The 12,264-nt window shown below is 40.1% G+C and overlaps 1 protein-coding gene across 5 annotated transcripts in view; it reads right to left on the bottom strand.

The window, feature by feature from the left end:
• The window catches only part of RFTN1 (raftlin, lipid raft linker 1), a 110,791-nt gene that overhangs the window by 17,967 nt on the left and 80,560 nt on the right, over positions 1-12,264 (bottom strand). For 4 of the 5 annotated variants that reach the window (XM_077811298.1, XM_077811297.1, XM_077811300.1 and 1 more), the window contains one exon: positions 10,375-10,493. In XM_077811298.1, coding sequence (XP_077667424.1) covers positions 10,375-10,493 — 119 coding nt within the window. The remainder of the gene's footprint in view (positions 1-10,374; positions 10,494-12,264) is intronic. The other variant, XM_077811299.1, reaches the window with a different exon arrangement.

Genomic DNA, 12,264 nt, shown 5'->3' with positions numbered 1-12,264 from the left:
CACCTTAAGTAATTTTTTTTTTCAAGTGGAGCTCAAACTCTTCACTGGTAGTACTAGCAGCTTTAGAACCAAGAGCCACAGAAGCACTAACATGGAAGGGCAAAAAGAGGCCATGATGTGTAATTGTATCACAGATGGAACTTGTGTTCCACCAGGAGTCATAGCTGACTACGACACATGGGAATACACATATTCATAATAAGCCTGAGTGTGGTACCATGCCCAAGTGTCACCGTTATAGTTCTTTCCAACACAAAAGACAGCTAAATACATAGTAAATTTTAGCACAATCTTGCCATGCACCAAAAAGCAGTCTCGAATCTTTTAGTAAATGTAATTTATATTCTTATATTAAATGTAGCTATATTAAGTTCAAATACAGAAGAGCATGAGATTTAACTACTGTAATCAGGATGTTTTTGAAGCTCAGGGTTGGTTAGATAGAAGAAGTAGAAAGTACATGACAGAGCTCTGATGAAAAAGAAGGTGCACAAATAATACCCTGTATCAAACTGGGAGACATTTCATTCTGTGAAGGGAGCAAAACTGTAATTAACTCACTTCCCACTCTCCTGTGGTTGATAAGTAATCTCTGATCACACCCTGAGTGTCAAAAAACTAGAACACATTGAGCTGTGTTTTTTCCCTGATTTGCAACACATAATAAGATTTCATTTTTATTTATTGTTTTGCTGTTTGGTTTCAACATTTCTTTCCCCCACAATAGTCTCAGCTCATTAGAAAACTAGAAATTCCTAAAACCTGATTTTAAAAAAAGGTAAAGATAATATCTAGGGCAAACCATACAACATACTGTATTCACAATATTCATTTTCTTCTACAGTTGCAGTTTTAGCCACCGAGCAACACACACACAAAAAAGACTGCTAAGTTCTTGTACGACTGAAAAAAATTCAGTCAAAATGATTTATTTTTCTTGAGTTAAGTAAATGTAGTTTAGTTACAAGTAAGCCAACTTTGGTCACTGCCTAATGTATATTTTCTTGTAATGTGGAGATGAAACAGACCAAGATTAAGGAATAAAAGGTGGAGCATCCCATTAAATAAGTCTTAATAAAGCACGTAAGGCAAATCCGGATGAGCTGTGCACTGAAAAGAATCATGGGGTTTGGAAGTGGAGAAGGAATCCTGGCAATCAGGATGGGGAGCAGAAACGCAGACAAATTGTAACTGTCCCCTGCTTCTCTGTGTTGGGAAATGGGTTGTCAATTATTTTTATTTATTATTTGTATTGCCATAACACCTAGCAGCCTCATAATCATACAGGGAATGCACACCCCTGTATCAGATTCGGACAACCTGCCCCCAGTCACACTGCAGTTATGACTCTCCATAGCCCCATGGGAAGGGGAAGTGGGGAGAGCAGGATTTGCACCACAGAAAAAGAGAGAGGAATAAAAATGTGTCTGGCTTGCTGAGAACAGGCTGGTGAGGGTCTGCGGGGAATGTTTTATGTCCTCTGTGCATTATGAGGTGAAATAATCCCTAATATGGAGTTGTTAATGATATTTCTGTTCTATTTTTGCACTCTTCCCATGAAGTCATTTGGGCTGATCATATAATATTATTGATCTATTTTAAAAAGATATTTATTGTTAGCAAAAGATTAGTTATGTGTCTGGGTAGGGTACAGCAATAAAAGTTGAACTATCCTGCTCTCATATTGGGATCATCCTAAATTTCAATACATAGCACAACAGAACATTGCTAGTTTGCACTGACTGGGAAGTCCACGATGGATTACCAGCTTTCTAAATTAGATACAGGTCCTGCAAACTCATCAGCTTGGGCAAACCCCTGCATCTATATAGAGCCCAGTGACTTCCAGCTGGTGTGAGTGATATCTACGCAAGCAGATCAGTTTGCAGGATTCAGACATCAGTGAGTAACAACAACAAAATCACAGGGAGGCCTTTGCAAGTTATTCTGGACAGGTGTAGTTCAGACAGTTCATGGTACACGTGCACTGTGTATATTTTGAGAAAGTAACAATGCCTTAGTACAATCACTACAGCACATTGCTATGACAATTTAACTGAGAACAGGGGTGAGAGACTACCAGTTGTTTTGTAAGAATTTTGGATTTGCGGATTAGCTAAATGAAGATGAGAAAAATTCTGCTCTATCAGTTACATCTTCATCCCCCAGCTCCACTGTGCATGGGCCAAATTGCATGCTCCTAAATGCACCCAAATGTCACAAGTCCAAAACTGTGTGTGTTGCTGAACAGTCTTAACACCTGTGTGCATGTCAACGGTAAATCTCCTTTCCTAGTGGGTTTTGTGGATGCAGATTCTAGCCCGACACATGCACACGTATTAGGATTGTTCAAGTGCTCACACTTGGTGTTTGCACCTGCAGAGCACAGACATGTTTATGTAGAGATGCGATTTGCACAATGGAGGAAGAGTAGAGGCTCAGCTGTAAATATGGCTCTATGCGGCTAACACACCGATACAGTTCACTCATCACTAGAAAGTGTCTTTGTAAATGTTTTAAACTAACATTTCAATGGCAATTCTCACAGACAGTACTGTGGGAAACTTTCACATTCTTGGCCATAGGGTATGAGAAATATAATCCAACAATTTTTTATCAGTATATTTTTTTAAACCAATTTATCTAGACCATAAATGCATCTGGTGTATTTCAGTAGTTATATTCTTGTGACACCTGTTTAATTAGGCTCTACTAGACTCTCACATAGCTTCACTTTGGTACTGGTTCTACTATCTGTCAGTCAACAATGTTTGGAAAAAAATTAGCTCATTTATTGTTCAGGAACTGATATCTCTGATGATAGCCAGGCACACTTCATAGCACACACACTTCAATGTTGTTCATTCAGATTCCCACTGCAAGTCATTCAGGGTGAAATTCATCCCCCTGCCTGGACAACGCCCAAGTAATCAGCCTTTGTGATGACAACTCCATGAGTATGAAATTTACCACACACACCACCACAGTCTTTAGGCAGTCCACAGAGCTAAAGAGCAGACCCTTCACCATCACTATTCCAGTCGATGGAAGAGCAGCCATTGCCCTCCTCTATGCAGGGTTGGGGCTACTGGATAGGCGTTGTCATGGATCCCCTGGCCTGCCTCCAAAGATCCCTCCAACATACAGGCCTATTCAGTTAGTCTGGAGGAGGGGGATGCACAGCACCCAATTCCCTGTTCAGCTGCTTCACTCCCATCTCCACTGCATGGCTTAAAGGTGACCTGATGAGGGAATGGAAATGAATTTGTGCCTTTTTGGTTCTTTCTGAAGTATAAAGAAGGGCTAGAAGAGTTTTTTTCCTGCTTGTTTCCAGATGGGAAATTCAGGTCTGCGTCTGCCCTTCCCAATTTTTCCTTGAAGACTCTATGGACGAGTGGACAGTTAACACGCTTATGACAAAATCACAGATACCAAAACAAAACATGAGTGAGAGGAAAAGTGATCATTATTAAGAGTGTCTAAAACTCTGTATTTTGTCTGCTTTTGGCAACACCTATTTAACTCAAGCCCCCTATAAGTAGACAGAGAAAATGCTGTCTCTGTTAGAATTTTAACATTCCTGTCCTTGCAGTCAAGGGCTGAAAAAGGTCTGAATACACATTTCTAGATTCCGCAACTAAGACCTCCAGCAAAACCAAGGGAAGATCAGACTTGGCATTTCTGTTATTTTTTTAAGATAAGAAACAAACATTACAAAAAAAAACCCCAATGCCTTTCCCCAAGCTTTTTAGCTGTATATACATGATAAAGGAGCAAAACAAGGACAAACCGCCAATATTTTCCCCACTGAGCAGACTACTTTTATGTGGTACAGGCCTTTCATAGGACTGAATTTAGTAGTCATCACCTTCAACCCTCCTGCTATTCTAGTCATGGGTCTTTCTCATGACCACAGACTGACAAGTGTAACAAAGTGAGGAGATCAAAGTCACTGGAATCTAAGGTAGATCAGATTTAAAACTAAATTAAGGCCAGATGTCCAGAGAAATTTCCAGAAAGAGCACTGAATTAAGGAAACTTGTGACCCAGGCTTAGCTGAAGAAATAACTTTGCTTTGTCTATTGGGATAGGTACCACATTATGAACATTTACCACACCTATAGCTGATACTATATCACATGACTTCCATTCTACCAGACACTGAAACATCACAATATATCTGGGAGCTTACAGTTTAATTCGAGTCAACACGCTGCAGACATAGAAGAAAAAAAATATTGAAGCGAGAGCTGAAGATGCACAGTGGGGAAATAGCCTTTAGTCAAGGAAAATATTTTCAGAATGACTGTTACTCACGAGTGAGAAACCATGCAAATATTTGAAATAATTGTTTATAGCACTTCATTTTAATAAAGTACTGGTTAATTTGTCAACATGTTGTTTCTTGGGTACAGGAAAGAGAAGGTGACAGATTGGAGTTGGGGAGAAGGGAAACCAGACAGTTCTTGATTAATCAGAGCTGCCTACCCACATTTGCCTGCACAAGCAGAATTAAAACCATCAAAGATGTTTTAATGCTAGAGCTCACAGACTTTAGTGAAAATAATGTGGCCTGACATTTTTAGGGCTAAAGCAATACGGTCGAGGGAAGCATTTAGTCATTAAGAGTTCTCTGGTCATTTGCAAAGATACCAGAGTTCTGTTCTGTCTGAGTGGAAACAGTTAAATAACTCAGAACTATTACATCCTGTCGGTTGCTTGGCGGACCGCATACTGTGACAGCTGCAAGCTTTACATCCTCTTGCAAACTGACATTTTACACACATACCAAGTGCATCAGAGTGTTCAGATTGTTCTCGCCATTAGACTTGGAAGCATTACTGTTGTTTAATAGCAATTAAACAGGCAATATTTTCTCTGTAAAGAGGCATGCCAATTCCCCCTCATTTGCCTTTATGATTATTGGAAAGTTTACCTTTTATTTAGTCTCAATAGATTCACTTATCTTTGTAAAGCGCGTTGAGATCTGTTGATGCAAAGCACTGTATAAAAGCGGGGTATTATCATCTTTTTATTTATTACTTTATTATTGATGGGACTGGAAGATATATGGCATCTTTTCTTTCATAGTTGTGGCTGCATTTTTTTAAACTGGAGTACACTTAAAGAAACAACATATTTGATAAGACAGTTCTCATCCCCAGAAGGAGCACACAAACAAGGGAAGTTGGATAAGCTCTGCAGAAATTACACTGAAATGTACATATAATTCTGATTCCATCCCCAAAATTCTGAAGCTTCAAGATAAGCAGGTCTGATATAAGCTCAAAATGGGAGTCAATTTATCCATGAATTTCTGACTGTCCAGGGATGTTTCTTCCATATGTCTGGCGCAAGACAGACATGTTCTAACAGGATGGAATTTTAGAAAAGATGAGCATAGCCTATACTGCTCCAACCATGAGCTTGCATAAGGATGAGAAAGTCTGGATTAACCAGACACTTCACCCCTCTGAAAAACTCTGCTCATGATTCTTTGGTGTAACTGTAGTAGAGGCAAAGCACTTATTAAGGTTCCAGATAACTCCACTGTGTCTCAGTGAGTTCTTCTGTCATCCATGAACCTAAAGTCCCTCTCTCTCCAGCTGTGATCTAATCTTCATCTCTGGCAGCTTGATTTCCCTGCATTTGTCTGTGAACAAAGGTGAATTCTAAGAATATCTGGCTGGGAGACAGTTTGGTCTACTGGACAGAACACTGGCGTAGGAGTCAGACAGCCTGGGTTCTAACTAGAAATGGTTGGGAAATTTTCAGTAAATGTTGTTTTTTGGTAGGGGGTCAGAAAATGCCTATTCATTGAAACATATTGGCTTTGACAAAACTTTCTCAGGTCCAGGATGGACTTTCTGGTAGAAATCACAGAGAGAGACCCATTCCAGAATAGCCAACAGCCCAGTGGTCAGGGCACTCATCTGAGACACAGGAGAGGCAGATTTAATTCCCTGCTCTGAATTAAGCAGACTTGAACTGGGATCCTTCCAAATGTCAGGGGAGTGACCTAACCGCTACAGAGTCAATCTTGCTGACTCAGTGAATATTTAACTATTTATATAAGTGGAAAAATTCCACCAAGAAAGATGGAGAAGAGAGTGAGAGACTAACTCTAAAAGCCTGAGAGATTAGGGCACTTGCCTGGGATTTGGATATCCCTACTTTGAAGCAGGCAGAGCAGAAACTTGAACCTGGATACCCCATATTCCAGGATGAGCACCCTAATCACCGCCCTAGGTGTTAGTGTGTCTCTCATTCTCATAAAAGTTTGTTCTAATGGAAAATGAAAACAAAGATCAAAACCTCAACATTTTTCTGAATTCTTCTTTTTCAGCCATTCCCAATTCCAATACCATCTCTTCCACTGACTTGCAAACTTCCCCTCTCTGCCTCTGTTCCACCTTCCACTGTCTACCCTGTCTATTTAAACCTGTGGTGGGTAACCTGCGGCCCGTCAGGGTAATCCACTGGTAGGCCACGAGACAGATTGTTTACATTGACCATCTGCAGGCACAGCTGCCCACAGCTCCCAGTGGCTGCGGTTCACCGTTCCTGGCCAATGGGAGCTGCGGGAAGCAGCGCGGGCCGCAGGGACATGCTGGCTGCCACTTCCCAGAGCTCCCATTGGCCGGGAACGATGAACCGCGGCCACTGGGAGCTGCAGGCGGCCATGCCTGTGGACGGTCAATATAAACTAACTGTCTTGCAGCCCGCCAGCGGATTACCCTGATGGGTCACAGGTGGCCCGCAGGTTGTCCACCACTGATTTAGACTATAAGCTCTTCAGGGCCAGGTCTGTCTCTTAATGTGTTTGAACCTAGCATAGCGGGGGCCCGATCTCAGTTGGGGACTCTAAGGAAAACAGTAAGAATTATAGGAATACTAATACTGGGCTAAGTCTCTTAAGGGAAAGGATGTCATGGATAGCCAGCTTACATGGCTTCCCAACAAACCTCTGAGATACTTTTCTAGCTATAAGGAAAGAAGTACTTGTGGCACCTTAGAGACTAACAAATTTATTTGAGCATAAGCTTTCGTGAGCTACAGCTCACTTCATTGGATGCATTCAGTGGCTGTAGCTCACAAAAGCTCATGCTCAAATAAATTTGTTAGTTTCTAAGGTGCCACAAGTCCTCCTTTTCTTTTTGCGAATACAGACTAACACGGCTGCTACTCAAACTTTTCTAGCTATGTGATAAATTCATTGGTTCTCAATCTTCTTGAATTGGTTTGGATGCAAGAGTTTCTTAGGATCAACACAAACATAAAGAGCAGGATTGCCAGGTAGCATGCAAGCCATCCTGATCTCAAGTTACATCAGGTGATGATTTAGCCATGGCACCTGAGTTATATAAACCTAGATCCTCCCAATTGAAATCCACATCCTACCCAGTTAATGACCTATCTCACAACCAAGTCAAGGGAACTGCACAAGGGATTAATTTGGCCCACACGATGTGTACCCCATCTTATGTGCATGCTACCTGCTGTATGAGTACGGATGATTTTAACACCTAGTCTACTACAATTATACCTGGATATCCTTCTATAGCTCGAATAATGCTGCATGCAAAGAGCCTATCTTACTCTGCATTTTGACGAAGTGTTTGCTCAAGAGGATTACTTAGCCCTAGAAAAGGCAAAAAAAAAAAAATCTGAAAACTTTTTTGTACTCAAGAGACTTGGAGAATCTGTCCAATTAGCACTGGGTCCAAAATCCATCCCAAAAATGTTCTATGAAGAACCACTGCGGCTGACAGATAATTACAAAGGCAAAATGTGAGGGGTGAAAGAACTGCACACCCTGGATACGGATACGCATGGCACTCTTTTTTAGGTCAGTCATTTCTGCTTGTTGGCCCATTGGCCTCTGAAATGTGTTCATTCTTGCCTTTTTTTAAAAAGTCTTTTGAATTGTTTCCACTCCCTCAGAAGTCACTTCCAATTTTCACTTCTCAAAAGTCTTAGATGGTTTGAGGGGAGTATTCTCATGCCTCAGCCAGTGAGGAAAACCTAACCCAAAAATCTATCAAGATAAACTATCAAGTGATATAATCAATAAAAAGAGAATACAATTGCAACAATCCAACTGAAGCAAATGCTATAAATGTTTAAAATATTATACAGCAACAATAGCAAAGAAAATATATAGTTTTAAGGCTTGTACCTTGAAAGAAACCAATAAGACTTCCAAAGGTTCCTGTGGAAATTCACAAGACGAGTATTTATTGTTTTCTCTGAGTCGCCTGATACTTAACACCCAAAACAGTTAAAATTTATGAAAACCAAAGTAAAGCATTGTTTATAGCAAGAAAGGCTTTGTAGCTTTCAAAGGGTTTTAATTGTTTATATATCCTCTCTTTAACAATTCAATTTATACAATTGGAATATTTATCAGGATAAAAGTCAAGCTCTTTCAAAAATAAATGCTGAAATAACTTGGTGTTAAAATGCATTCTTAAAGCACAGACAGGCTAGACTGTACCTAGCCCGTATGTGGGTAAGCAAGACAGGGGAGGTCAGAAAGAACCTTTCTCCCTGACTCTCACACTTATATAAGAAAATAAAGGCTGACCACAGTTTTATTGTGTGCTCCTGAGCATGAGGACTGCTTCTGTGTAGCACGGTTACAAGCAGCAGTCACCCTAAAACTGGAAAGACATAGGCAAGGCCATGGCGGTATTCCCCTCCTTACCCTGGAAAGGAGCATATGCTGCAGCTTCTGTAAGAATTTCTGCAAGGGCACTCCCTAAGAACACCTGGAGACCTAGTGCACAACTAGGATACAATGCCTCTGTGAGATGCAAAGGCTCACAGACACTCTTTGCAAAGCTCTGTCTTAATGCCAGAATTTAGCCCTAAAAATGTGCAAAAAAGAGCCTGTTCCAACTTACTTTCAAGAGTATAACTATCTGTATTAAGAGTGAACAGAATACCCAATTTATTTATTCAGACACTTTTAGCCACAAGAGGACCCACCACTAGCTGGTTAACACAATGCCTGTATTGTTCTTTGATTAGATCTCTGAACATTACTGTATGGCCATTTTATTTCACTACGCCACAAGCCATCCCTTGATCACCACTAAAATCGGTTGTGCTTAACTTTTAATTGCTTGGGATTTTACATATTTAAACTGGTGGTTGCCCAACATTTTTTGTTATGCATACTTGTCGTGAAACCATGCTTTGTTTAATCCTCTCTCCGGATTTTATACCCTTTTACTCCACATAGCAAACTAGACGTGTAGCCATTATCTTTTTTAATACATATTATTTTTTTCTGGCAGCACTGACATAGACATACAAAAAGCAAATTAAAGTAAAAATGTGGGTGACAATACACACGCATTGTTCCATTTGATCCTTCGTTTTAGATGCAAAGAATTCTGAAGCTCAGTTTCGTTGAACTAGTTTTGCCTGCAGTTGGAGATATACACCTTTTGGCTTGATCCAAAGAGTCTTTCTACTGACTTCATAGTAATAAGGTGATATGCTGCATGCTTAGTTTTTCTGCACTCTGCTCCCATTTCTCGCCTTTAATCTGCGAACACTCAACTCTGGTTAGTGCTGACCGTCATTCTGGCCAAAGACACATCTCTGCTCATCCCTTGTCAGTTCTTTTTGTGTTGGCCAGAGAGGTCACTACAAAGCGAATTACTAGTTATGTGTACTCATGGCATCTATATCTATCTAAGATCTTTTTAGTACCACTATCCCCGGGATGAATGTAACGTTAGAACTTGAGCTAGCATGTGTGATTATGCTGCCATGACAACTGATGGAGATTCTCTTTATAGATCATGTAGCAAAGGCATGTTTTTGGAACAGAAGGGTCTTGAGTTCTATCTGTCACCACCACTCATGCCGCTCAAACAGTTTAGCTGAGAACTCCAATGTACAACACATGAAACATCTCTTATTAAGCCACGTACACATCCCACTTACGGTTAACTTACCATGTCATTATGTTTTCAAGCCCTCTTTTCTTTACCTCAGGGAATATCTATACTACCCGTTGGATCGGCAGGCAGTGATCGATCCAGCGGGGGTCGATTTATCGTGTCTAGTCTAGATGCGATAAATTGCCCCCGAGCACTCTTCCATTGACTCGCAGGCAGAGTCGACGGGGAGCAGCAGCAGTCGACTCACCGTAGTGAAGACACCACAGTGAGTAGGTCTAAGTACGTCAACTAAGTTGCGTAACTTAGATCAAACCCCTCGCCCCCCCCTCGGTGTAGACCAGGCAGTAACCCATGAAGTATGTGGAAGTCTATTACACCAGCTTGCCAGCTTGTGATTTAGAAAAATATTACAATACCGTGATGGTGGAAACAAAATTATAGTAAATGATATACTTACTTCCAGGACAGTCCATTGTTCCACAACAATAGCATCATAGCCCTGTATAGTTTTACTGTCTTCCATGGAAAGATCTTCAAAGACAAACACTCCATCTGTCAAGTCCTGCATGGAATCTGCTAAAACAAGAGGTTTCTGTAAGCTGCATGGTACATACCTTACACATAGTAAGGCATTTTACTTTGTTAATGATCAAAATCTGATCTTTTCCCCCAGCATGTTAATAAAAAAGGACACAGGAGGAGACCCCCATACATTACAGTTCAGCTAAAGTGAATGAGACTAATTCATCTTGTAGTTTTAAATAATACCCTTGATTCTGTAAGAGCAAGGTTCATGATCACTTATGTGTTCATGTGTTTATTTTCAACAACATAACTACTTCAGTTTGAACATGCAAAATGAAATATGCCCACGTTAGGCCCCAAACCAATGGGACTGCTCACATGCTTAAAGTTATACACATACTTATACTCTTATGGATGAAGACCATATGACATAATATTTACTGCCAAATTTTCACAGGCCTCATTATTTATGCTTACAATATTAATGAATACATCTACTAGTCCACACAAGTCATGTAATCCCACTGCACTTGCAAGTGCAATTACCTAATCTACATGCACAAAGTAACTATTAGCATATGCAAATTAAGGATTGTGTGAGAGCAAAGATGTGCTCACAACTATTGCATGAATTATGAAAGTACTTTGATCACTAGGGCCAGTGTCCCCTACCCCTTTTCAATCATATATATAACTGCATGTTCAGCCTTTCTTTTGGTTTTCATAGATCATTACTAAGTAATTTTAGCAGCATGTTCTCCTAGGCCTTAGTCATGTACTCATAAGTAGAAGTCACTAACCAATTCCTTTCTTTAATGTTTTGCAGTATGTGCTCTATTAAGGAGCTATTTTGTAAGATACACAATTGAGAAGCAATTGAGTTACTGTTCCTTGTAAGATAAATAATCTAAATTATGAAATAATCAACATATATTTCAAAAACGATTACAAAAGATTACTCTGTGTATGATAGAATGTACTGTGAATTATTTTTACATTGCTTAGTAAAACATGTTTTCAGCCAGCCTGCCTTAAAATAGCTCCTAAATAACACATTTATTTTGGATGACTGATTATAAAAGATCTTGCAATTGTTTTCTCTCCCTGCAAAAAAAAAAAAAGACATTTTATAGCGTAATTTCTTTTAATTTTTAATTAAATTATTTTCTGCACATGGCCATAATTTGTCATTTTGGAGGGGAACCAGATATGCCCAAACAATAGATCACACAGAGCTGATATGATAACTAATGAAAATCACACACATCCAAATAAAAGCAAACCTAGTGATGGATTCTCCATACAAGAGTGACTCCAAGGGCACATTTTGTTCAGTAAACCTGTTATTAAAAGGTTTTAGTAGTTGTCATATTTGCTATTGGAAATATTGCAGGTAAACCATACCAATTAGAGCTAGAAAAGACATTTTCAGTCTGAGCCAATGCCTATATTTACTGTCTAGTGCCTTGTCAAGGCTCCGATCATTTCCTTTAGTTGGGGTCTTTATTCATCTACATTTACCTGGAGGGAACAGAAACTATCCACACAGCATTTCTTTGACAATTACATGAATGTAGAGCTGACAACCCATTTGGACAAACCCACTGGCCTCTTTTAAAGGCCAATGATAAAACCATGGGCTCAACTGCTGCTTTTTGTCCATGGCTCACAAAGGAGGTGATGTAGAGCCTCGCCATTCAATAGGAGAGCCAGGTATCACAGTACCCCCCAGAACTCCCAGACATGCAGGGAGCAAGTACACCCACTGCTGCGCCCCTGACATATCTGCTTGTCCATAACAGTCTGCTTTGCTCTGATCCCA

This window comes from Eretmochelys imbricata, chromosome 2, assembly GCF_965152235.1.
Source record: "Eretmochelys imbricata isolate rEreImb1 chromosome 2, rEreImb1.hap1, whole genome shotgun sequence".
Classification (NCBI taxonomy): Eukaryota; Metazoa; Chordata; order Testudines; family Cheloniidae; genus Eretmochelys; species Eretmochelys imbricata.
This window is presented reverse-complemented; position numbering and strand designations above follow the sequence as displayed.